Raw genomic sequence first — 27527 nt, 5'->3', positions numbered from 1 at the left:
AACCACCAGCTTTCATATGTTCTCTTGGAACTTAAACGGCAGCTTTTTTACATGGCACATATTCCACTTTTACTTTCTTCTCCAACACTTTGTTTTTGCATTATTTAAATCAAATTGAAAATGTTTCATTATTTATTTGAGACTATAACTTGATTTTAATGATGTATTATATTAAGTTAAAATAAAAGTGTTAATTCAGTATTGTTGTAATTGTCATAATTACAAATATATAAAAATGAATCGGTATCAGCTTTTTTTGGTCCTTCAATCGGTATCGGCGTTGAAAAATCATAATCGGTCGACCTCTCATTATGATATTCTGAGAGAGCAACTTGGCAAATATAACAAGGCCATTAGAAATGCCAGACGGGCTCATTTCTCTAACTTGATCACTATAAATCAGAATACTTAGAGAGTGCTCTTCTCTACCATTGATGCCCTGATAAATCCTTCCCCCGCAAACCTATGTGAACTTCCCTGTACATCTAAATGTGACGAGTTTACGGCATGTTTCAGAGATAAGATAACCAACATGATCTTAGAGTCAACACAGATGCTAAACAGCTCTCTGTCCTTGTACTCTTAGTGCTGCATTCCACACTGTTGATCATAATGTCGTTCTGGACAGACTGGAGAGGTGCGATGGCCTCTCCGATCCACTTCTAAATTGGTTTAGGACCTATTTAACCGGTCGAGAGTTTGTCACCATTGATGAACATAACTCAGAGAAAAGACACATCACATGTGGCGTTCCACAAGTTTCGATTTTGGTTCCGGTACGGTTCAGTTTATATATGTTACCCCTGGGCAGAGTTATCAGAAAGCACAGCATTGATTTTCACTGCTATGCAGACGATACACAACTTTTACATTTCTGTGTCACCAGAGGATTTTAGCTCCACGGATAAATGATTGATTTATTAGTGATTTAAATACTTGGTTGGCTCAACTTCCTCCTGCTAAATCAAGACAAGACTGAGGTACTTAATGTTGGAGCAAAAGCACAGAGAGAGAATCTAGGCGCACATTTTAATTCACGGGAAATAAAGATAAAAACACCAGCTAAAAAACGGAGGTATTATTTTAAATTCGGAACTAAATTTCCAATCACACATTAGGAATGTGACTAAAATAGCTTTTTAACACCTGGGAAACATTGTCAAGATGTGGCTGTTTCTCTCTCAGACTGATACAGAGAGACTCATCAAAGCTTTTATTACAAACAGGCTTGACTACTGTAATGCTCTCCTGTCTGGTCTACCCAAGAAAGCCATCGGTCAACTGCAAAACATACAGAATGCTGCAGCACGGGTACTGACCAAGACCAGATGGAGAGCACACATTACACCAGTTTTAAGGTCTCTGCACTGTAAAACATACAGAATGCTGCAGCACGGGTACTGACCAAGACCAGATGGAGAGCACACATTACACCAGTTTTAAGGTCTCTGCACTGTAAAACATACAGAATGCTGCAGCACGGGTACTGACCAAGACCAGATGGAGAGCACACATTACACCGGTTTTAAGGTCTCTGCACTGCAAAACATACAGAATGCTGCAGCACGGGTACTGACCAAGACCAGATGGAGAGCACACATTACACCAGTTTTAAGGTCTCTGCACTGGCTGCCTGTGAGTTTTGGAATTCATTTTAAGATTCTATTGGTTTTTAAATCAATCCATGATTGTGCACCGCAATACAATTCAGACATGCTTTAAGTTCTGTACCCAGTAGGTCCCTGAGGTCCTCTGTCACTGGCCTTTTAACTATCCCAAAGCCTAGGACCAAGAGGCATGGAGAGGCAGCCTTTAGTTACCATGCCCTCAGACTCTGCAATAGCCTGCCAGAAACTGTGGACATATTGAAAACATATATTTTTTGCTTTGCTTTTCCTCAGGGTGCTTTTTAGTTGTTCAGTTTGTGTCATTCTTTTGTTTTGTATCTTATGTTTGTTGTGTAGTAAATATTTCAGCTTTTATTTCAATGTTTTTAATTTGTTTTTTTATTGTAAATTGCTGTATAAATAAAGCTAGATTTGATTACTCCCGCTCCGTCAGTCTGGGAGATGCTGTATGATATCAGGGACAGTAAGCTATCAACTAAAGAGATGTTGAGCATGTTAACATCTCAGCACAGAGACACACATGGATGGAGGGAAATAAGGAAGGAGGGAGGAAGGGTAAGGAGGAAGGGTGTGGGATGCAGGGAAGGAGGAGAGTACAAAACAGAGATGATACTCAGCACACTTCTCTACCTCCCACTGCCATCCACTCTACTGTACCTGATTTATCCTAGTCTACTGTACCTGATTCCCTCTAGTCTACTGTACCTGATTCACTCTAGTCTACTGTACCTGATTCCCTCTAGTCTACTGTACCTGATTCACTCTACTGTACCTTATTAAAGCTAATCTACTTGTACCTTTTTTTATTTTTTTATTTATTTCACCTTTATTTAACCAGGTAGGCAAGTTGAGAACAAGTTCTCATTTACAATTGCGACCTGGCCAAGATAAAGCAAAGCAGTTTGACAGATACAACGACACAGAGTTACACATGGAGTAAAACAAACATACAGTCAATAATACAGTATAAACAAGTCTATATACGAAGTGAGCAAATGAGGTGAGATAAGGGAGGTAAAGGCAAAAAAAGGCCATGGCGGCAAAGTAAATACAAGTAAAACACTGGAATTGTAGTTTTGCAATGGAAGAATGTGCAAAGTAGAAATAAAAATAATGGGGTGCAAAGGAGCAAAATAAATAAATAAATAAAATACAGTAGGGAAAGAGGTAGTTGTTTGGGCTAAATTATAGGTGGGCTATGTACAGGTGCAGTAATCTGTGAGCTGCTCTGACAGCTGGTGCTTAAAGCTAGTGAGGGAGATAAGTGTTTCCAGTTTCAGAGATTTTTGTAGTTCGTTCCAGTCATTGGCAGCAGAGAACTGGAAGGAGAGGCGGCCAAAGAAATAATTGGTTTTGGGGGTGACTAGAGAGATATACCTGCTGGAGCGTGTGCTACAGGTGGGAGATGCTATGGTGACCAGCGAGCTGAGATAAGGGGGGACTTTACCTAGCAGGGTCTTGTAGATGACATGGAGCCAGTGGGTTTGGCGACGAGTATGAAGCGAGGGCCAGCCAACGAGAGTGTACAGGTTGCAATGGTGGGTAGTATATGGGGCTTTGGTGACAAAACGGATTGCACTGTGATAGACTGCATCCAATTTGTTGAGTAGGGTATTGGAGGCTATTTTGTAAATGACATCGCCAAAGTCGAGGATTGATAGGATGGTCAGTTTTACAAGGGTATGTTTGGCAGCATGAGTGAAGGATGCTTTGTTGCGAAATAGGAAGCCAATTCTAGATTTAACTTTGGATTGGAGATGTTTGATATGGGTCTGGAAGGAGAGTTTACAGTCTAACCAGACACCTAAGTATTTGTAGTTGTCCACGTATTCTAAGTCAGAGCCGTCCAGAGTAGTGATGTTGGACGGGTGGGCAGGTGCAGGCAGCGATCGGTTGAAGAGCATGCATTTAGTTTTACTTGCATTTAAGAGCAGTATGGCATTGAAGCTTGCCTGGAGGGTTGTTAACACAGTGTCCGAAGAAGGGCCGGAAGTATACAGAATGGTGTACCTGATTCATTCTAGTCTACTGTACCTGATTCACGCTAGTCTACTGTACCTGATTCACTCTACTGTACCTTATTAACGCTAATCTACTTGTACGTGATTCAATCTAGTCTACTGTACCTGATTCACTCTACTGTACCTTATTTACTCTAGTCTACTGTACATGACTCCCTCTAGTCTACTGTACCTTATTTACTCTAGTCTACTGTACCTGACTCCCTCTAGTCTACTGTACCTTATTTACTCTAGTCTACTGTACCTGAATCACTCTACTGTACCTTATTTACTCTAGTCTACTGTACCTGATTCACTCTACTGTACCTTATTTACTCTTGTCTACCCTACCTGACTCCCTCTAGTCTACTGTACCTGATTCAATCTAGTCTACTGTACCTGATTCCCTCTACTGTACCTTATTTACTATAGTCTACTGTACCTGATTCACTCTCCTGTACCTTATTTACTCTAGTCTACTGTACCTGATTCACTCTACTGTACTTTATTTACTCTAGTCTACTGTACCTGATTCACTCTAGTTTACTGTACCTGATTCACTCTACTGTACCCTATTCACTCTAGTCTACTGTACCTGACTCCCTCTAGTCGACTGTACCTTATTCACTCTAGTCTACTGTACCTGACTCCCTCTAGTCTACTGTACCTGATTCATTCTAGTCTACTGTACCTGATTCCCTCTAGTCTACTGTACCTGATTCCCTCTAGTCTACTGTACCTGATTCCCTCTAGTCTACTGTACCTGATTCCCTCTAGTCTACTGTACCTGATTCCCTCTAGTCTACTGTACCTGATTCACTCTAGTCTACTGTACCTGATTCACTCTAGTCTACTGTACCTGATTCCCTCTAGTCTACTGTACCTGATTCACTCTAATCTACTTGTACCTGATTAATTCTAGTCTACTGTACCTGATTCCCTCTAGTCTACTGTACCTGATTCCCTCTAGTCTACTGTACCTGATTCCCTCTAGTCTACAGTACCTGATTCACTCTAGTCTACTGTACCTGATTCCCTCTAGTCTACTGTACCTGATTCACTCTAATCTACTTGTACCTGATTCATTCTAGTCTACTGTACCTGATTCCCTCTAGTCTACTGTACCTGATTCACTCTAGTCTACTGTACCTGGTTCCCTCTAGTCTACTGTACCTGATTCCCTCTAGTCTACTGTACCTGATTCACTCTAGTCTACTGTACCTGATTCACTCTAGTCTACTGTACCTGATTCACTCTATTGTACCTTATTAACGCTAATCTACTTGTACCTGATTCAATCTAGTCTACTGTACCTGATTCCCTCTAGTCTACTGTACCTGATTCACTCTAGTCTATTGTACCCGATTCACTCTAGTCTACTGTACCTGATTCATTCAAGTCTGCTGTACATGATTCACTCAAGTCTACTGCACCTGGGTCCTCATAATGACATTGACTAGACAAAGAGGTGTCATGGGGTCACACCAACACAACCTTCAACATTCCTGACCGACCCATCCCTGTTAGATCCTCCTGTTACCCCACTACCTAAGGCTACAGCCACACCAGACGCATGAACACTGATTCAACCGCATATGACCTACATCATTGTCTGTTTTTGTTCGTCAAAACTACAACTCAAGACAACTGTCAGACGAGTTGCATACATAAAAATAAGGATGTTCTGTCCAAAATGGCACAGTATTGCACTAAATAGGGAATAGGGTGCCATCTAACACCTGTCCAATCCCTCTATTGTTCCCTCTCCTCTAGCCAGTCACGTGTTCCTCCTCCCCCCTCTAGTCCCTAGAGCCCCGTGCCCAACAGGCCAGGAAGAGCTGCTGTGATGGCGTCATCAGCACCCCCAGGCCAGCAGTTTCCATGACGCAGCATCAGCACCAGCACCTCTGCTGGAGACAGGAGACCTGAGGAGAAGGTATGGAGGGTTGAAGAGGGGATGAGAGGAGGGGAGGAGAGGTGGAATAGAGGGAAGAGAGGGTGAACAGAGAGAAGGGAGGGAGGGAAGAGAGGGGAACAGAGAGAAGGGAGGGAGGGGGTAACAGAGAGAAGGGAGGGAGGGGGTAACAGAGAGAAGGGAGGGAGGGGGTAACAGAGAGAAGGAAGGGAGGAAACAGAGAGAAGGGAGGGGGGAAACAGAGAGAAGGGAGAGGGGAAACAGAGAGAAGGGAGGGGGGAAACAGAGAGAAGGGAGGGGGGTAAACAGAGAGAAGGGAGGGGGGAAACAGAGAGAAGGGAGGGGGGAAACAGAGAGAAGGGAGGGAGGGAAGAGAGGGAAACAGAGAGAAGGGAGGGGGGAAACAGAGAGAAGGGAGGGGAGAAACAGAGGGAAGGGAGTGGGGTAACAGAGAGAAGGGAGGGAGGAAACAGAGAGATGGGAGGGAGCGGGGAACAGAGAGAAGGGAGGGGGGAAACAGAGAGAAGGGAGGGAGGAAACAGAGAGAAGGGATGGAGGAAACAGAAGGAAGGGAGGGAGGAAACAGAGAGAAGGGAGGGGGGAAACACAGAGAATGGAGGGAGGAAACAGAGAGAAGGGAGGGAGGAAACAGAGAGAAGGGAGGGAGGAAACAGAGAGAAGGGAGGGAGGAAACCGAGAGAAGGGAGGGAGGAAACAGAGAGAAGGGAGGGAGGGGGGAAACAGAGAGAAGGGAGGGAGGGGGGAAACAGAGAGAAGGGAGGGAGGGAAACAGAGAGAAGGGAGGGAGGAAACAGAGAGAAGGGAGGGAGGAAACAGAGAGAAGGGAGGAGGGGGGAGGAGGGAGAAGGGAGGAAGGCTAAGCTAGGCTAGGTAAAACTAGGTAAAACCAGAGAGCGTGGAAGGCTGAGCTAAGCTAGGTAGAACCAGGGAGGGAGGACGGCTGAGCTAGGCTAGGTAGAACCAGGGAGCGTGGAAGGCTGAGCTAAGCTAGGTAGAACCAGGGAGGGAGGAAGGCTGAGCTAGGCTAGGTAGAACCAGGGAGTGTGGAAGGCTGAGCTAAGCTAGGTAGAACCAGGGAGCGTGGAAGGCTAAGCTAAGCTAGGTAGGGCCAGGAATGCGCTGGCTGGGGCAGAGCCAGACTTGTGTTTGTGCAGGCCCCACTACAGTCTACCGATTGTTTTCAGGTGCTACCCGTCACCCTGACAACCCCACATACGCACAGAGCAAGGGAAAGAGGGGGGGGAGTGAGCAGTGAGTTTCAGAGAGAGAGAGAGCTCTGTAAACTCGACAACTGAAAAAACACAAATTAAGTGTTAAAATGATTCCCAAAGTATCAGTCTGGGGATAGAGCTCAATATCAACACCCAGAAGGCCCTTAAGTCGATTCCACGACATAACACTCAGAGGGACTCTACAGTCCTCTGTCTGACATCCTGCGTGACCTATAGTGATGGGGAGGAAAAATTGCTGCAGTTACATAACGGGATATCATTTTTTACGATATATCATATCATTTAGAAAATATTGCAATATTATTTTGGCGCTAGTTGGCTGTATCTGCAGCAAAACACCAGTATTTTTCCTTCATAGTTTGTTCTCCATCTTCTTTTTAAATAGGGAGCCAATTTGTTTTCAGCACTTTAATTTCCATGACTGATAAAAACTTGTTTTCTCATGTCTCTCTCTTGTCCCTCTGCAGCAAACATATTGTTAGCAATATGTTAGGAACATCAAATTGGAATAAAATCACAGTATCAAATCGCAATACATATTGAATCATGAGAATTGCAATACATATCATACCTAAATATCGTTATAATATCGTATCGTGAGGTCCCTGGCAATTCTTAGCCCTAGTGGACAGATGCCAGTCTGTGTCTGCTTCTTAAATTCTATCCAGGCGGTGTGGTCAGTGATGTATTTTGGGGTTAATCATTTCTGTTCCTTATGTAAATACTTTTTTATACATGCTTATGGAATTATAAGACATTCACTTTTCACACGTCGATAATGTTTGTTTATTTCGTTGCTATGGTCACCGGTGGGTGTCGCCCTTGTGTGAAGGCACTAGCAACTTTGACTAGAGGGACAAGTGGATACTCAGCAAATATCCACTCAGCCCATCCCTCTGTGTATGCAAAGTGCCTAACTCTCTCCCTGGCGATATCTGATCTGGTATCGCAAGGAATCAACTGGTATCTCTAAATTACAGTATATCACTCCAACCGACAGGAGAGAGCCAACAGTGTCTGGGAAGAAGAATAGAGGACAGAATACCTGTAGTACTCCATCATTCATTTCTGTTGAGAAACAACACGCACAAGACACAGAAACACAGCCACAATGAGTGCAGCGTCCCTGGAGCAATTTGGGGTTAAGTGTGTCAAGGTAAACTCGGAGTGTATGTCAACCTGTTCCTACACGGTACAGCAACATCTGTCTGTCATCAGGAGTCTAATCAAACCAAAACTCCTTCTGCTGCTCTACCGGCCCATCCTCATCACTACTCTATTGAAGTATCTGATACCGCAACATGCTGACAGTCTCACACCACAATAAACTATTAAGGATCACCAACACGGCATTTAAACTGATTGGACCCCCGCTCCAAAACTCTCCCTACGGAATGAACGCACTATCCAGTGCAAAGCCTGCCACATGATCTCCAGCCCAGACTACTCACTCCACCACTGCTTCAGGAGGAGTTTCATCCCAGGGGCTGCGACTATTATCAACAATTCTGTAGCTTCCTCCTGGTGGGGTACTATTTATGGCTGACTGTTTCCTGCTGTGTTTTCTAAATGCTTTGTGTATGCGAGCTGTGGCAAGATTTTCCTCTTGTGGGACAATAAACCTGATTCTGATCTACACAGACACATAAACACACACCGTCCTCTGTCATGGAAACATGGTTGTCTGGTTTCTGACTGATGGTTGATGACCAACAGGTGTGTCCTGTGCTACAGGTGGACCCAAGTCTGAAGGCTGAAGTATGTGTTGGTAGTACAGAAGTTCAAAGCAAAAAATAAAAGAAAAATGGAAATATCACATTTATATAAGTATTCCGACCCTTTACTGAGAACTTTGTTGAAGCACCTTTGGGAGCAATTACAGCCTTGAGTCTTCTTGGGTATGACACTGCAAGCTTAGCAAACCTGTTTTTGGGTAGTTTCTCCCATTCTACTCTGCAGATCCCCTCAAGCTCAGTCAGGTTGGATGTGGAGCGTTGCTAAACAGCTATTTTCAGGTCTCTCCAGAGATGTTTGATCGGGCTCTGGCTGGGTCACTCAAGGATATTCAGAGACTTGTCCCGAAGCCACTTATGCACCGTCTTGGCTGTGTGCTTAGGGTCGTTGTCCTGTTGGATGGTGAACCTCCACCCCAGTCTGAGGTCCTAAGCACTCTGTCGCAGGTTTTCATCAAGGATCTATCTGTTCTTTGCTCCATTCATCTTTGCCTCGATCCTGACTAGTCTCCCAGTCCCTGCCGCTGAAAAACATCCTCACAGCATGATGCTGCCACCACCATGCTTCACACAAAGAGTTAAATCTTGGTTTCATCAGACCAGAGAATCTTGTTTCTCATGGTCTAAGAGTCTTTCGGTGCCTTTTGGCAAACTCCAAGCCGGCTGTCATGTGCCTTTTACTGAGGACTGGCTCCCGTCTAAACAGATATTTCTGTTTTTTATTTTTAATAAATGTCCAAAATATTCTCAACCTGTTTCACTTTGTCATTATGTGGTATTGTGTGTAGATTGATGAGGATGACATTTTTTCCCCCAGCAATTTTAGAATAAGGCTGTAACGTAACAAAATGTGCAAAAAGTCAAGGGGTCTGAATACTTTCTGAATGCACTGTAGGATGAGCCATGACTTGAATGCAGTATATACACTGAGTAGTGATGCACCGATATGCCATTTTTTGGCCGATACCGATATCCGATATATAAACTTCTTCAATTTAAGAATGATGGAGGCCACTTTGTTCTTGGGGACCTTCAATGCTGCAGAAATGTTTTGGTACCCTTCCCCAGATCTGTGCCTTGACAATCCTGTTTCAGCGCTCTACAGACAATTCCTTCGACCTCATGACTTGATTTTTGCTCTTACATGAGCTGTCAACTGTGGGACCTTATATAGACAGGTGTGTTCCTTTCCAAATCATGTCACATCAATTGGATTTACCACAGGTGGACTCTAATCAAGTTTAGAAACATCTCAAATGATGATCAATGGAAACAGGATGCACCTGAACTCAATTTCAAGTCTCATAGCAAAGGATCTGAATAGTGTGAGTCAGGTAAGTCTGACTCACACTACCCCCCCTTGTGGTGTGTCAGACTTACCTAGCTGTTTCAGGAGGGAGCCATTCTCACACTTCCACCTCTCATTCTTCTTCTCTGGACTGCTTTTCCGCCGCTCCTTCCCCCTCTCCTTCACCCCGTTCTGCTTTCCCTTCTGCCCCTTCATGGTTTTCTCTGCAGAGGAAATAGAGCAACATTACAGTGCAGCCATGCATGATGTTAGAGAGAGGCAAGAGCAGGCCTCTCCTAGGACTTATTGTAGTGGGTGACTTTAATAAAGGATATCGGAGGAAAGCGCTCCCTGAAATTCTATCAACACATCTCCTGTGCTACACACAAAGAGAACACACTTGACTATTGTTACTGTCCCTTCTGGGACAGCTACAAGGCCTACATCCGCCCACCTTTCCTTAAACCAGAACACGCCTTCATCCTGTTTCTTCGCGCCTATAGGCAGAAACTTAACCAAGAAGCACCAGTGGTAAGGACTGTTCAACATTGGTCTGACCAATCGGAATTCATGCTTCAAGACTGTTTAGAGCACGTGGAATGGGAAATGTTCCGGGTTGCCTCTGGGAATAGTATCAACGTATACACTGACTCAGTGACTGGGTTCATCAGGAAGTGTATAGATGTTGTTGTTACCACTGTGACGAATACAACTTATCCAAACCAAAACCCGTGGATAGATGGCAGCATTCACGCAAAACTGAAAGGATGAACCATCGCATTTAACCACGGCAAGGTGACTGGGAACATGGGCGCATACAAACAGACCAGCTATGACCTCCGTAAGGCAATCAAAGAAGAAAAACAACAGTACAGGGACAAAGTGGAGTTGCAATTGAAGATAATGGAATTCATTGCCCTTGACAATCAACCGTTCTATGCCGTGGGTGATGTTGGTTTTTGCAACTGGTCAGGCACTGGTATACACTAACATTACCAAGTGCGCTATTGTTCAGATGTTGCCCTACCGGAGTTACACGGTAATAGCGTCACTGCTATTAGCTTCACAACATACTATGGAATGCTGTTTGGGTCTTTGCGTGTCAAAAGAATTACACATCAAATAACACTATTTGACAATAATTTTTTTATTTTACCTTTATTTAACCAGGCAAGTCAGTTAAGAATACTCAGTCTACTCGGTGACACCCACAGAACACAAATGTGAAGAATTAACGCAAATACTAGCATTGTAGCTCTTAACGCGGGACTGTGACTGTGTGAAATCACCTCCCCAGTCAGCCTATTGTGTGTATTGGCATTCATATTGCACTGTACAGCTTCACCTAAGGATTGGGGATCAATGAAATGGGGTGTCAGTCTACTCAATACCCAATATATTTTTTCCCAACGTCCTCCTCAGAGATATCAGACTCCAAAACATCCACGCAGTATTGTTTTTCCTCGGGAATAGTGTTCAATACACATAGTTTGACAATAAATGTGGCTTAATTCACAGTTGTTTCAGAGTCCTGCAATAAGAGCTACAATGCTAATGTTCTCTGGGTGTCACTGAGTAGACTGATACCCCATGTCATTGACTCACAATCCATAGGTAAGGCTGTACAGTGAAATAAGTATGTCCCCAATGCAATTCTAAAGTATAATATATCCAGTGTGATTTCAACAGATTTTTGTCAAATGAACAAATTATTGTCTTTTGTTGATTTTAAATAACATTCCAACCTCGTTTAGCAGGATCGTTTCAATCATGGCAGAATTCTACTATTTGTATTAATTTGCATCACTGTCAATGACATACTTTAATTTTGAAGACTAACCGGAAAGTCCACTCTTGTGGCGAATCCTTATTGTGGCTAGCTTCACATAGATGGGTTGACCACCATTCATCAAATAAGAGCTGTCTGATAAATTAGGGTTATTTTAGATGATGACACCTAGCTATATAGTTGACTAGCTAACGATAGCTACTGAACCAGACAATGTTGTTTTGCTATGTTTTTGGGAAGAACATTGTTTGCATCCATGAGCTAGCTAGCTTTTTTTTAATGACCAGCACTGTAGGTGAGCGAGACAACTTTACCAGCCTCATAGTATACGTATTGATGAATCGTTGACATATGAAATACGAGTGATAATGTAATCAATGTGTAATAACTATGTCAAAAATGTGTGAACATGTTAAATTCTTATGTGACGTGCAGTCATATTGGTCAACAAGCTTATTTGACAAGACAATTAGTGTTATTTGACGTGTATCTTTTTTGACATCCAAAGACACAAAAGGAGTTCCATAGAAATCCTGGTTGAGAATGAAACGACTGAACAAATGAACAACAAAACAGCACAGCAAGTAAGTGAAAGAATTAGGTTTTGATTATATTTACTGGTAATGGGGACATACGTAAATGCCAACAAAATAACATTTTTGTCAGTGTGGTGTGTGTACCCTTTATTTAACTGGGCAAGTCAGTTAAGAACAAATTCTTATTTACAATGACGGCCTACCCTGGCCAAACCCGGACGACGCTGGGCCAATTGTGCGCCGCCCTATGGGACTCCCAATCACGGCCAGACGTGATACAGCCTGGATTCAAATCAGGGACTGTAGTGATGCCTCTTGCACTGAGATGCAGTGCCTTAGACTGCTGCGTCAATGTGTGTGTGTTAACTATTTAATTGTACTGGAATACTTAAAAGCCCTCAAAAATGTTAAATATCGGTTATTGGTATAAGGAAAATATTGGATATCGGTATCGACCAAAAATGTCATATCGCTGCATCACTACTCAGTGTATATACTGCATTCAAGTCATGGCTCATCCTACAGTGCATTCAGAATGTATTCAGACCCCTTGACTTTTTGCAAATTTTGTTACGTTACAGCCTTATTCTAAAATTGCAGATTTTTTTTTCATCCTCATCAATCTACACACAATACCCCAAAATTACAAAGTGAAACAGGTTGAGAATATTTTGCACATTTATTAAATATAAAAAACAGAAATATCTTATTAACATAAAAAAAATTAGGCATTAGAGCTCAGAGACAGGATTGTGTCGAGGGACAGATCTGGGGAAGGGTACCAAAAAATGTCTGCAGGATTGAAGGTCCCCAAGAACACAGTGGCCTCAATCGTTCTTAAATGGAAGAAGTTTGGAACCACCAAGTCTCTTCCTAGAGCTGGCTGTCCGGCCGAACTGAGCAATCGTGGGAGAAGAGCCTTGGTCAGGGAGGTGATCAAGAAGCCGATGGTCACTCTGACAGAGTTCTAGAATTCCTCTGTGGAGATAGGAGAACCTTCCAGACAACCATCTCTGCAGCACTCCACCAAGCAGGCCTTTATGGTAGAGAGGTCAGACGGAAGACATCCTCAGTAAAAGGCACATGACAGCTCGCTTGGAATTTGCCAAAAGACACCTGGAGATCTCAGACAATAACAAAACCAGATTCTCTGGTCTGATAAAACCAAGACTGCGTTCTTTGGCATGAATGCCAAGCGTCACGTCTGGAGGAAACCTGCCAACATCCCTACGGTGAAACATGGTGGTGGTAGCATCATGCTGTGGGGATGTTTTTCAGTGGCAGGGACTGGGAGACTAGTCAGGATCGAGGGAGATCGAGATCCTTGATGAAAACCTGCGACAGCGCGCTCAGGACCTCAGACTGGGGCGAAGGTTCGCCATCCAACAGGACAATGACCCTAAGCACACAGCCAAGACTACGCAGTTGTGGCTTCGGGACAAGTCTCTGAATGTCCTTGAGTGGCCCAGCCAGAGGCCGGACTTGAACCCGATTGAACATCTCTGGACAGACTTGAAAATAGCTGTGCAGCGACGCTCCCCATCCAACCTGACAGAGCTTGAGAGGATATGCAGAGAAGAATGGGGGAAACTCCCCAAATACAGGTGTGCCAAGCTTATAGCGTCATACCCAAGAAGATTCAAGGCTGTAATCACTGCCAAAGGTGCTTCAACAAAGTACTGAGTAAAGGGTCTGAATATTTATGTAAATGTATTATCAGTTGTTTTTATTTATACACTTGCCGTTGGTGTGGCTGAAATAGTGCTAGCAGTGCTAGCTGCGTTACTACAGATACTGGTTCGATACTGGGCTGTGTCACAGCTGGCTGCAACCGGGAGACCCATGAGACGACATTGTCTTGGATAGGGGAGGTTTGCCCGGCAGGGATGTCTTGTCACATCGCGCTCTAGCGACTCCTGTGGCGGGTCAGGCACATGCACGCTGAAACGGTCACCGGGTGTACTGTGTTTCCTCCGACAAATTGGCGCGTCTGGCTTTCGGGTTAAGCGTGCATTGTGTCAAGAAGCAGTGCGGCTTCGCTGGGTTGTGTTTCAGAGGACGCACGGTTCTCGACCTTCGCCTCTCCCGAGTCCGTACAGGACTTGCAGCGACGGGACAAGACTGTAACTACCAATTAGACAAACATTGGCAGTAGAATGGCCTTTCCAACAAATCAGTTGGCCAAATTTCTGCCCTGCTAGAGCTGCCCCGGTCAACCATAAATGCTATTATTATGAAGTGGAAACAACAACGGCTCAGCCGCGAAGTGGTAGATCACACAAGCTCACAGAACAGGACCACAGAGTGCTAAAGTGCGTAGAAATAGTCTGTCCTCGGTTGCAACACTCACTACCGAGTTCAGCACAAAAACTGTTAGCCGGGAGCTTCATGAAATGGGTTTCCATAGCCGAACAGCCGCACACAAGCCTAAGATCACCATGCGAAATGCCAAGCGTCAGCTGGAGTGGTGTAAAGCTCGCCATCATTGGACTTTGGAGCAGTGCAAACGCATAGAGAGATGAATCACCATCTGGCAGTCTGATGGACGAATCTGGGTTTGGCAGATGCCAGGAGAATGCTACCTTCCTGAATGCATGGTACCAACTGTAAAGTTCGGTGGAGGAGGTTTCCCTTAGTTCCAGTGAAGGGAAATCTTAATGCTGCAGTATATAGTGACTTTCTAGACAATTCTGTGCTTCCAACTTTGTGGAAACAGCTTGGGGAAGGCCTTTCCTGTTTCAGCATGACAATGCCCCTGTACACAAAGCGAGGTCCACACAGAAATGGTTTGTCGAGATCGGTGTGAAAGAACTTGACTGTCCTGCAGAGTCCTGACCTCAATCACATCGAACACATTTTGGAATTAATTGGAACACAGACTGCGAGCCAGATATGCCACCAATGCTCCTTATAGGACACATCACTGCCCTCTGTAAACTGGTCATCACTGTATACCCGTCACAAGACTCACTGGTTGATGCTTATTTATAAAACCCTCTTAGGCCTCACTCCCCCCTATCTGAGATACCTACTGCAGCCCTCATCCTCCACATAAAACACCCGTTCTGACAGTCACATTCTGTAAAAGATCCCCAAAGCACACACGTTCCTGGGTCGCTCCTTTTTTCAGTTCGCTGCAGCTGGCGACTGGAACGAGCTGCAGAAAACACTCAAACAGGACAGTTTTATCTCAATCTCTTCATTCAAAGACTCAATCATGGATCCTCTTACTGACAGTTGTGGCTGCATTGCATGATGTATTGTTGTCACTACCTTCTTGCCATTGGTGCTGTTGTCTGTACCCAATAATGCTTGTACCATGTTTTGTGCTGCTACTATGTTATGTTGCTACCATCTTGTTGTCATGTTGTGTTGCTGCCATGCTGTGTTTTCATGTGTTGCTGCCTTGCTATGTTGTTGTCTTAGGTCTCTATTGTTGTGATGTCTCTTTTGTTATATATATATATATATATATATATATATATATACACACACATACAGTATATCACAAAAGTGAGTACACCCCTCACATTTTTGTAAATATTTGAGTATATCTTTTCATGTGACAACACTGAAGAAATGACACTTTGCTACAATGTAAAGTAGTGAGTGTACAGCTTGTATAACAGTGTAAATTTGCTGTCCCTTCAAAATAACTCAACACACAGCCATTAATGTCTACACCGCTGGCAACAAAAGTGAGTACACCCCTAAGTGAAAATGTCCAAATTGGGCCCAAAATGTCAATATTTTGTGTGGCCACCATCATTTCCCAGCACTGCCTTAACCCTCTTGGGCATGGAGTTCACCAGAGCTTCACAGGTTGCCACTAGAGTCCTCTTCCACTCCTCCATGACGACATCACGGAGCTGGTGGATGTTAGAGACCTTGCACTCCTCCACCTTCCGTTTGAGGATGCCCCACAGATGCTGAATAGGGTTTAGGTCTGGAGACATGCTTGGCCAGTCCATCACCTTTACCCTCAGCTTCTTTAGCGAGGCAGTGGTCGTCTTGGAGGTGTGCTTGGGGTCGTTATCATGTTGGAATACTGCCCTGCGGCCCAGTCTCCGAAGGGAGGGGATCATGCTCTGCTTCAGTATGTCACAGTACATGTTGGCATTCATGGTTCCCTCAATGAACTGTAGCTCCCCAGTGCCGGCAGCACTGATGCAGCCCCAGACCATGACACTCCCACCACCATGCTTGACTGTAGGCAAGACACACTTGTTTTTGTACTCCTCACCTGGTTGCCGCCACACACGCTTGACACCATCTGAACCAAATAAGTTTATCTTGGTCTCATCAGACCACATGGTTCCAGTAATCCATGTCCTTAGGCTGCTTGTCTTCAGCAAACTGTTTGCGGGCTTTCTTGTGCATCATCTTTAGAAGAGGCTTCCTTCTGGGACGACAGCCATGCAGACCAATTTGATGCAGTGTACGGCGTATGGTCTGAGCACTGACAGGCTGACCCCCCACCCCTTCAACCTCTGAAACAATGCTGGCAGCACTCATATGTCTATTTCCCAAAGACAACCTCTGGATATGACGCTGAGCACGTGCACTCAACTTCTTTGGTCGACCATGGCGAGGCCTGTTCTGAGTGGAACCTGTCCAGTTAAACCGCTCTATGGTCTTGACCACTGTGCTGCAGCTCAGTTTCAGGGTCTTGGCAATCTTATTATAGCCCAGGCCATCTTTATGTAGAGCAACAATTCTTTTTTTCAGATCCTCAGAGAGTTATTTGCCATGAGGTGCTATGTTTAACTTCCAGTGACCAGTCAGTAGGAGGGAGTGTGAGAGCGATGACACCAAATTTAACACACCTGCTCCCCATTCACCCCTGAGACCTTGTAACACTAAAGAGTCACATGACACCAGGGAGGGAAAATGGCTAATTGGGCCCAATTTGGACATTTTCACTTAGGGGTGTACTCACTTTTGTTGCCAGTGGTTTAGACATTAATGGCTGTGTGTTGAGTTATTTTGAGGGGACAGCACATGTACACTGTTATACAAGCTGTTACACTCACTACTTTACATTGTAGCAAAGTGTCATTTCTTCAGTGTTGTCACATGAAAAGATATACTCAAATATTTACAAAAATGTGAGGGGTGTACTAACTTTTGTGATTTTCTGTGTTTATATATATATACTGACTTGCCTAGGGTTATAAGGGTTAAATAAAATACATCTGCTAAACTGTGTACGTGACCAGTACATTTTGATTTGATATTTTCTCTCATGTTAGAGAGTAGATCAACTACAATTGTTTTACTGACTGGCTGAACCCTTGGGGACATACTGTCTGCACCCTATTCCTTATATAGTGCAGGGCTGCAGTCAAAAGTAGTGCACTATTTCAGAAATAGGGTGCCATTTGGAACCCAGATGCTTTGCGCAGCAGTTAAATAGAGTTACATAAAGTATACATAGTCAAATACTGAGTAGGATACATTGCAGTCAATGTTTGATTTCATTATTGTAAACTAAATTGGGTGGTCATTCACGTCCTCATATGTGGAAAACATTCAGAAGTCATTATAAACTGGGTAGTTTGGGTCCTGGATGCTATGTATAATCAGACTATATACCACTGGTATGATGCAAAAATACTTGTTTACTGTTCTGCTTATGTTGGTAACCAGTAGCAGTAAGGCACCTGGGGGTTTGTGTTATATGGCCAATATACCATGGCTAAGGGCTGTATCCAGGCACTCCGCTTCGCGTTGTGCATAAGAACAGGTCTTAGTCGTGGTATATTGGCCAATAACACACCCCCTCAGGCCTTATGGTTAATTAGTCTCCCGAGCCACCTGAACCCAGAATGGCTTCTATTACCCCACTAGCAGGACTAATGGTTTTGATGATAGAAACATCCCATAACCTGACAGACCAAAATGAGAAACATCCCCATAACCTGACAGAACAAACTGAGAAACATCCCCATAACCTGACAGACCAAAATGAGAAACATCCCCATAACCTGACAGACCAAAATGAGAAACATCCCCATAACCTGACAGACCAAAATGAGAAACATCCCCATAACCTGACAGAACAAACTGAGAAACATCCCCATAACCTGACAGACCAAAATGAGAAACATCCCATAACCTGACAGACCAAAATGAGAAACATCCCATAACCTGACAGACCAAACTGAGAAACATCCCATAACCTGACAGAACAAACTGAGAAACATCCCCCTAACCTGACAGACCAAAATGAGAAACATCCCATAACCTGACAGACCAAAATGAGAAACATCCCATAACCTGACAGACCAAAATGAGAAACATCCCATAACCTGACAGACCAAAATGAGAAACATCCCCATAACCTGACAGACCAAAATGAGAAACATCCCATAACCTGACAGAACAAACTGAGAAACATCCCCACAACTTGACAGACCAAACTGAGAAACATCCCCATAACCTGACAGACCAAAATGAGAAACATCCCCATAACCTGACAGACCAAAATGAGAAACATCCCCATAACCTGACAGAACAAACTGAGAAACATCCCCATAACCTGACAGAACAAACTGAGAAACATCCCCATAACCTGACAGACCAAAATGAGAAACATCCCCATAACCTGACAGACCAAAATGAGAAACATCCCCATAACCTGACAGACCAAAATGAGAAACATCCCCATAACCTGACAGAACAAACTGAGAAACATCCCCATAACCTGACAGACCAAAATGAGAAACATCCCATAACCTGACAGACCAAAATGAGAAACATCCCATAACCTGACAGACCAAACTGAGAAACATCCCATAACCTGACAGAACAAACTGAGAAACATCCCCCTAACCTGACAGACCAAAATGAGAAACATCCCATAACCTGACAGACCAAAATGAGAAACATCCCATAACCTGACAGACCAAAATGAGAAACATCCCATAACCTGACAGACCAAAATGAGAAACATCCCCATAACCTGACAGACCAAAATGAGAAACATCCCATAACCTGACAGAACAAACTGAGAAACATCCCCACAACCTGACAGACCAAACTGAGAAACATCCCCATAACCTGACAGACCAAAATGAGAAACATCCCCATAACCTGACAGACCAAAATGAGAAACATCCCCATAACCTGACAGAACAAACTGAGAAACATCCCCATAACCTGACAGAACAAACTGAGAAACATCCCCATAACCTGACAGACCAAAATGAGAAACATCCCATAACCTGACAGAACAAACTGAGAAACATCCCCACAACCTGACAGACCAAACTGAGAAACATCCCCATAACCTGACAGACCAAAATGAGAAACATCCCATAACCTGACAGACCAAAATGAGAAACATCCCATAACCTGACAGACCAAAATGAGAAACATCCCCATAACCTGACAGACCAAAATGAGAAACGTCCCCATAACCTGACAGAACAAACTGAGAAACATCCCCATAACCTGACAGACTAAAAGGAGAAACATCCCATAACCTGACAGACCAAAATGAGAAACATCCCATAACCTGACAGACCAAACTGAGAAACATCCCATAACCTGACAGAACAAACTGAGAAACATCTCCCTAACCTGACAGACCAAAATGAGAAACATCCCATAACCTGACAGACCAAAATGAGAAACATCCCCATAACCTGACAGAACAAACTGAGAAACATCCCCATAACCTGACAGACCAAAATGAGAAACATCCCATAACCTGACAGACCAAAATGAGAAACATCCCATAATCTGACAGACCAAACTGAGAAACATCCCATAACCTGACAGAACAAACTGAGAAACATCCCCCTAACCTGACAAACCAAAATGAGAAACATCCCATAACCTGACAGACCAAACTGAGAAACATCCCATAACCTGACAGAACAAACTGAGAAACATCCCCCTAACCTGACAGACCAAAATGAGAAACATCCCATAACCTGACAGACCAAAATGAGAAACATCCCCATAACCTGACAGAACAAACTGAGAAACATCCCCATAACCTGACAGACCAAAATGAGAAACATCCAATAACCTGACAGACCAAAATGAGAAACATCCCATAACCTGACAGACAAAAATGAGAAACATCCCCATAACCTGACAGACCAAAATGAGAAACATCCCATAACCTGACAGACCAAAATGAGAAACATCCCCATAACCTGACAGAACAAACTGAGAAACATCCCCACAACCTGACAGACCAAACTGAGAAACATCCCCATAACCTGACAGACCAAAATGAGAAACATCCCCATAACCTGACAGACCAAAATGAGAAACATCCCCATAACCTGACAGAACAAACTGAGAAACATCCCCATAACCTGACAGAACAAACTGAGAAACATCCCCATAACCTGACAGACCAAAATGAGAAACATCCCATAACCTGACAGACCAAACTGAGAAACATCCCCATAACCTGACAGACCAAAATGAGAAACATCCCATAACCTGACAGACCAAAATGAGAAACACCCCCATAACCTGACAGACCAAAATGAGAAACATCCCCATAACCTGACAGACCAAAATGAGAAACATCCCCATAACCTGACAGACCAAAATGAGAAACATCCCCATAACCTGACAGAACAAACTGAGAAACATCCCCATAACCTGACAGACCAAAATGAGAAACATCCCATAACCTGACAGACCAAAATGAGAAACATCCCATAACCTGACAGACCAAACTGAGAAACATCCCATAACCTGACAGAACAAACTGAGAAACATCCCCCTAACCTGACAGACCAAAATGAGAAACATCCCATAACCTGACAGACCAAAATGAGAAACATCCCCATAACCTGACAGAACAAACTGAGAAACATCCCCATAACCTGACAGACCAAAATGAGAAACATCCCCATAACCTGACAGACCAAAATGAGAAACATCCCCATAACCTGACAGAACAAACTGAGAAACATCCCATAACCTGACAGAACAAACTGAGAAACATCCCCCTAACCTGACAGACCAAAATGAGAAACATCCCATAACCTGACAGACCAAAATGAGAAACATCCCCATAACCTGACAGACCAAAATGAGAAACATCCCCATAACCTGACAGACCAAAATGAGAAACATCCCCATAACCTGACAGAACAAACTGAGAAACATCCCCATAACCTGACAGACCAAAATGAGAAACATCCCATAACCTGACAGACCAAAATGAGAAACATCCCATAATCTGACAGACCAAACTGAGAAACATCCCATAACCTGACAGAACAAACTGAGAAACATCCCCCTAACCTGACAAACCAAAATGAGAAACATCCCATAACCTGACAGACCAAACTGAGAAACATCCCATAACCTGACAGAACAAACTGAGAAACATCCCCCTAACCTGACAGACCAAAATGAGAAACATCCCATAACCTGACAGACCAAAATGAGAAACATCCCCATAACCTGACAGAACAAACTGAGAAACATCCCCATAACCTGACAGACCAAAATGAGAAACATCCAATAACCTGACAGACCAAAATGAGAAACATCCCATAACCTGACAGACAAAAATGAGAAACATCCCCCTAACCTGACAGACCAAAATGAGAAACATCCCATAACCTGACAGACCAAAATGAGAAACATCCCCATAACCTGACAGAACAAACTGAGAAACATCCCCATAACCTGACAGACCAAAATGAGAAACATCCCCATAACCTGAGACCAAAATGAGAAACATCCCCATAACCTGACAGAACAAACTGAGAAACATCCCCATAACCTGACAGACCAAAATGAGAAACATCCCATAACCTGACAGACCAAACTGAGAAACATCCCCATAACCTGACAGACCAAAATGAGAAACATCCCATAACCTGACAGACCAAAATGAGAAACACCCCCATAACCTGACAGACCAAAATGAGAAACATCCCCATAACCTGACAGACCAAAATGAGAAACATCCCCATAACCTGACAGACCAAAATGAGAAACATCCCCATAACCTGACAGAACAAACTGAGAAACATCCCCATAACCTGACAGACCAAAATGAGAAACATCCCATAACCTGACAGACCAAAATGAGAAACATCCCATAACCTGACAGACCAAACTGAGAAACATCCCATAACCTGACAGAACAAACTGAGAAACATCCCCCTAACCTGACAGACCAAAATGAGAAACATCCCATAACCTGACAGACCAAAATGAGAAACATCCCCATAACCTGACAGAACAAACTGAGAAACATCCCCATAACCTGACAGACCAAAATGAGAAACATCCCCATAACCTGACAGACCAAAATGAGAAACATCCCCATAACCTGACAGAACAAACTGAGAAACATCCCATAACCTGACAGAACAAACTGAGAAACATCCCCCTAACCTGACAGACCAAAATGAGAAACATCCCATAACCTGACAGACCAAAATGAGAAACATCCCCATAACCTGACAGAACAAACTGAGAAACATCCCCATAACCTGACAGACCAAAATGAGAAACATCCCCATAACCTGACAGACCAAAATGAGAAACATCCCCATAACCTGACAGACCAAAATGAGAAACATCCCCATAACCTGACAGAACAAACTGAGAAACATCCCCATAACCTGACAGACCAAAATGAGAAACATCCCATAACCTGACAGACCAAAATGAGAAACATCCCATAATCTGACAGACCAAACTGAGAAACATCCCATAACCTGACAGAACAAACTGAGAAACATCCCCCTAACCTGACAAACCAAAATGAGAAACATCCCATAACCTGACAGACCAAACTGAGAAACATCCCATAACCTGACAGAACAAACTGAGAAACATCCCCCTAACCTGACAGACCAAAATGAGAAACATCCCATAACCTGACAGACCAAAATGAGAAACATCCCCATAACCTGACAGAACAAACTGAGAAACATCCCCATAACCTGACAGACCAAAATGAGAAACATCCAATAACCTGACAGACCAAAATGAGAAACATCCCATAACCTGACAGACAAAAATGAGAAACATCCCCCTAACCTGACAGACCAAAATGAGAAACATCCCATAACCTGACAGACCAAAATGAGAAACATCCCCATAACCTGACAGAACAAACTGAGAAACATCCCCATAACCTGACAGACCAAAATGAGAAACATCCCCATAACCTGAGACCAAAATGAGAAACATCCCCATAACCTGACAGAACAAACTGAGAAACATCCCCATAACCTGACAGACCAAAATGAGAAACATCCCATAACCTGACAGACCAAACTGAGAAACATCCCCATAACCTGACAGACCAAAATGAGAAACATCCCATAACCTGACAGACCAAAATGAGAAACATCCCCATAACCTGACAGACCAAAATGAGAAACATCCCCATAACCTGACAGACCAAAATGAGAAACATCCCCATAACCTGACAGACCAAAATGAGAAACATCCCCATAACCTGACAGAACAAACTGAGAAACATCCCCATAACCTGACAGACCAAAATGAGAAACATCCCATAACCTGACAGACCAAAATGAGAAACATCCCATAACCTGACAGACCAAACTGAGAAACATCCCATAACCTGACAGAACAAACTGAGAAACATCCCATAACCTGACAGACCAAAATGAGAAACATCCCATAACCTGACAGACCAAAATGAGAAACATCCCCATAACCTGACAGAACAAACTGAGAAACATCCCCATAACCTGACAGACCAAAATGAGAAACATCCCCATAACCTGACAGACCAAAATGAGAAACATCCCCATAACCTGACAGAACAAACTGAGAAACATCCCCATAACCTAACAGAACAAACTGAGAAACATCCCCCTAACCTGACAGACTAAAAGGAGAAACATCCCATAACCTGACAGACCAAAATGAGAAACATCCCATAACCTGACAGACCAAACTGAGAAACATCCCATAACCTGACAGAACAAACTGAGAAACATCTCCCTAACCTGACAGACCAAAATGAGAAACATCCCATAACCTGACAGACCAAAATGAGAAACATCCCCATAACCTGACAGAACAAACTGAGAAACATCCCCATAACCTGACAGACCAAAATGAGAAACATCCCATAACCTGACAGACCAAAATGAGAAACATCCCATAATCTGACAGACCAAACTGAGAAACATCCCATAACCTGACAGAACAAACTGAGAAACATCCCCCTAACCTGACAAACCAAAATGAGAAACATCCCATAACCTGACAGACCAAACTGAGAAACATCCCATAACCTGACAGAACAAACTGAGAAACATCCCCCTAACCTGACAGACCAAAATGAGAAACATCCCATAACCTGACAGACCAAAATGAGAAACATCCCCATAACCTGACAGAACAAACTGAGAAACATCCCCATAACCTGACAGACCAAAATGAGAAACATCCAATAACCTGACAGACCAAAATGAGAAACATCCCATAACCTGACAGACAAAAATGAGAAACATCCCCATAACCTGACAGACCAAAATGAGAAACATCCCATAACCTGACAGACCAAAATGAGAAACATCCCCATAACCTGACAGAACAAACTGAGAAACATCCCCACAACCTGACAGACCAAACTGAGAAACATCCCCATAACCTGACAGACCAAAATGAGAAACATCCCCATAACCTGACAGACCAAAATGAGAAACATCCCCATAACCTGACAGAACAAACTGAGAAACATCCCCATAACCTGACAGAACAAACTGAGAAACATCCCCATAACCTGACAGACCAAAATGAGAAACATCCCATAACCTGACAGACCAAACTGAGAAACATCCCCATAACCTGACAGACCAAAATGAGAAACATCCCATAACCTGACAGACCAAAATGAGAAACACCCCCATAACCTGACAGACCAAAATGAGAAACATCCCCATAACCTGACAGACCAAAATGAGAAACATCCCCATAACCTGACAGACCAAAATGAGAAACATCCCCATAACCTGACAGAACAAACTGAGAAACATCCCCATAACCTGACAGACCAAAATGAGAAACATCCCATAACCTGACAGACCAAAATGAGAAACATCCCCATAACCTGACAGAACAAACTGAGAAACATCCCCATAACCTGACAGACCAAAATGAGAAACATCCCCATAACCTGAGACCAAAATGAGAAACATCCCCATAACCTGACAGAACAAACTGAGAAACATCCCCATAACCTGACAGACCAAAATGAGAAACATCCCATAACCTGACAGACCAAAATGAGAAACATCCCCATAACCTGACAGACCAAAATGAGAAACATCCCCATAACCTGACAGACCAAAATGAGAAACATCCCCATAACCTGACAGACCAAAATGAGAAACATCCCCATAACCTGACAGAACAAACTGAGAAACATCCCATAACCTGACAGAACAAACTGAGAAACATCCCATAACCTGACAGACCAAAATGAGAAACATCCCATAACCTGACAGACCAAAATGAGAAACATCCCCATAACCTGACAGAACAAACTGAGAAACATCCCCATAACCTGACAGACCAAAATGAGAAACATCCCCATAACCTGACAGACCAAAATGAGAAACATCCCCATAACCTGACAGAACAAACTGAGAAACATCCCATAACCTAACAGAACAAACTGAGAAACATCCCCCTAACCTGACAGACCAAAATGAGAAACATCCCATAACCTGACAGACCAAAATGAGAAACATCCCCATAACCTGACAGAACAAACTGAGAAACATCCCCATAACCTGACAGACCAAAATGAGAAACATCCCCATAACCTGACAGACCAAAATGAGAAACATCCCCATAACCTGACAGACCAAAATGAGAAACATCCCATAACCTGACAGACCAAACTGAGAAACATCCCCATAACCTGACAGACCAAAATGAGAAACATCCCATAACCTGACAGACCAAAATGAGAAACATCCCCATAACCTGACAGACCAAAATGAGAAACATCCCCATAACCTGACAGACCAAAATGAGAAACATCCCCATAACCTGACAGAACAAACTGAGAAACATCCCCATAACCTGACAGACCAAAATGAGAAACATCCCATAACCTGACAGACCAAAATGAGAAACATCCCATAACCTGACAGACCAAACTGAGAAACATCCCATAACCTGACAGAACAAACTGAGAAACATCCCCCTAACCTGACAGACCAAAATGAGAAACATCCCATAACCTGACAGACCAAAATGAGAAACATCCCCATAACCTGACAGAACAAACTGAGAAACATCCCCATAACCTGACAGAACAAACTGAGAAACATCCCCATAACCTGACAGACCAAAATGAGAAACATCCCATAACCTGACAGACCAAAATGAGAAACATCCCATAACCTGACAGACTAAACTGAGAAACATCCCATAACCTGACAGAACAAACTGAGAAACATCCCCCTAACCTGACAGACCAAAATGAGAAACATCCCATAACCTGACAGACCAAAATGAGAAACATCCCCATAACCTGACAGAACAAACTGAGAAACATCCCCATAACCTGACAGACCAAAATGAGAAACATCCCCATAACCTGACAGACCAAAATGAGAAACATCCCCATAACCTGACAGAACAAACTGAGAAACATCCCATATTCTGACAGAACAAACTGAGAAACATCCCCCTAACCTGACAGACCAAAATGAGAAACATCCCATAACCTGACAGACCAAAATGAGAAACATCCCCATAACCTGACAGAACAAACTGAGAAACATCCCCATAACCTGACAGACCAAAATGAGAAACATCCCCATAACCTGACAGACCAAAATGAGAAACATCCCCATAACCTGACAGAACAAACTGAGAAACATCCCCATAACCTGACAGACCAAAATGAGAAACATCCCATAACCTGACAGACCAAAATGAGAAACATCCCATAATCTGACAGACCAAACTGAGAAACATCCCATAACCTGACAGAACAAACTGAGAAACATCCCCCTAACCTGACAAAACAAAATGAGAAACATCCCATAACCTGACAGACCAAACTCAGAAACATCCCAAAACCTGACAGAACAAACTGAGAAACATCCCCCTAACCTGACAGACCAAAATGAGAAACATCCCATAACCTGACAGACCAAAATGAGAAACATCCCCATAACCTGACAGAACAAACTGAGAAACATCCCCATAACCTGACAGACCAAAATGAGAAACATCCAATAACCTGACAGACCAAAATGAGAAACATCCCATAACCTGACAGACAAAAATGAGAAACATCCCCCTAACCTGACAGACCAAAATGAGAAACATCCCATAACCTGACAGACCAAAATGAGAAACATCCCCATAACCTGACAGAACAAAC

General features: G+C 43.4%; 1 protein-coding gene across 4 annotated transcripts in view; it reads right to left on the bottom strand.

Annotated features, from left to right (window-relative positions):
- The window catches only part of LOC110534855 (protein Jade-1), a 274043-nt gene that overhangs the window by 19040 nt on the left and 227476 nt on the right, over window positions 1–27527 (bottom strand). For all 4 annotated transcript variants that reach the window (XM_036989747.1, XM_036989744.1, XM_036989745.1 and 1 more), the window contains one exon: window positions 9910–10041. In XM_036989747.1, the coding sequence (XP_036845642.1) occupies window positions 9910–10041 (132 nt within the window). The remainder of the gene's footprint in view (window positions 1–9909; window positions 10042–27527) is intronic.

The sequence above is a fragment of the Oncorhynchus mykiss genome, chromosome 10, assembly GCF_013265735.2.
Source record: "Oncorhynchus mykiss isolate Arlee chromosome 10, USDA_OmykA_1.1, whole genome shotgun sequence".
Lineage (NCBI taxonomy): Eukaryota > Metazoa > Chordata > Actinopteri > Salmoniformes > Salmonidae > Oncorhynchus > Oncorhynchus mykiss.
Note: the sequence above shows the minus strand (reverse complement) of the source record. Positions and strands in the feature narration are given on the sequence as shown.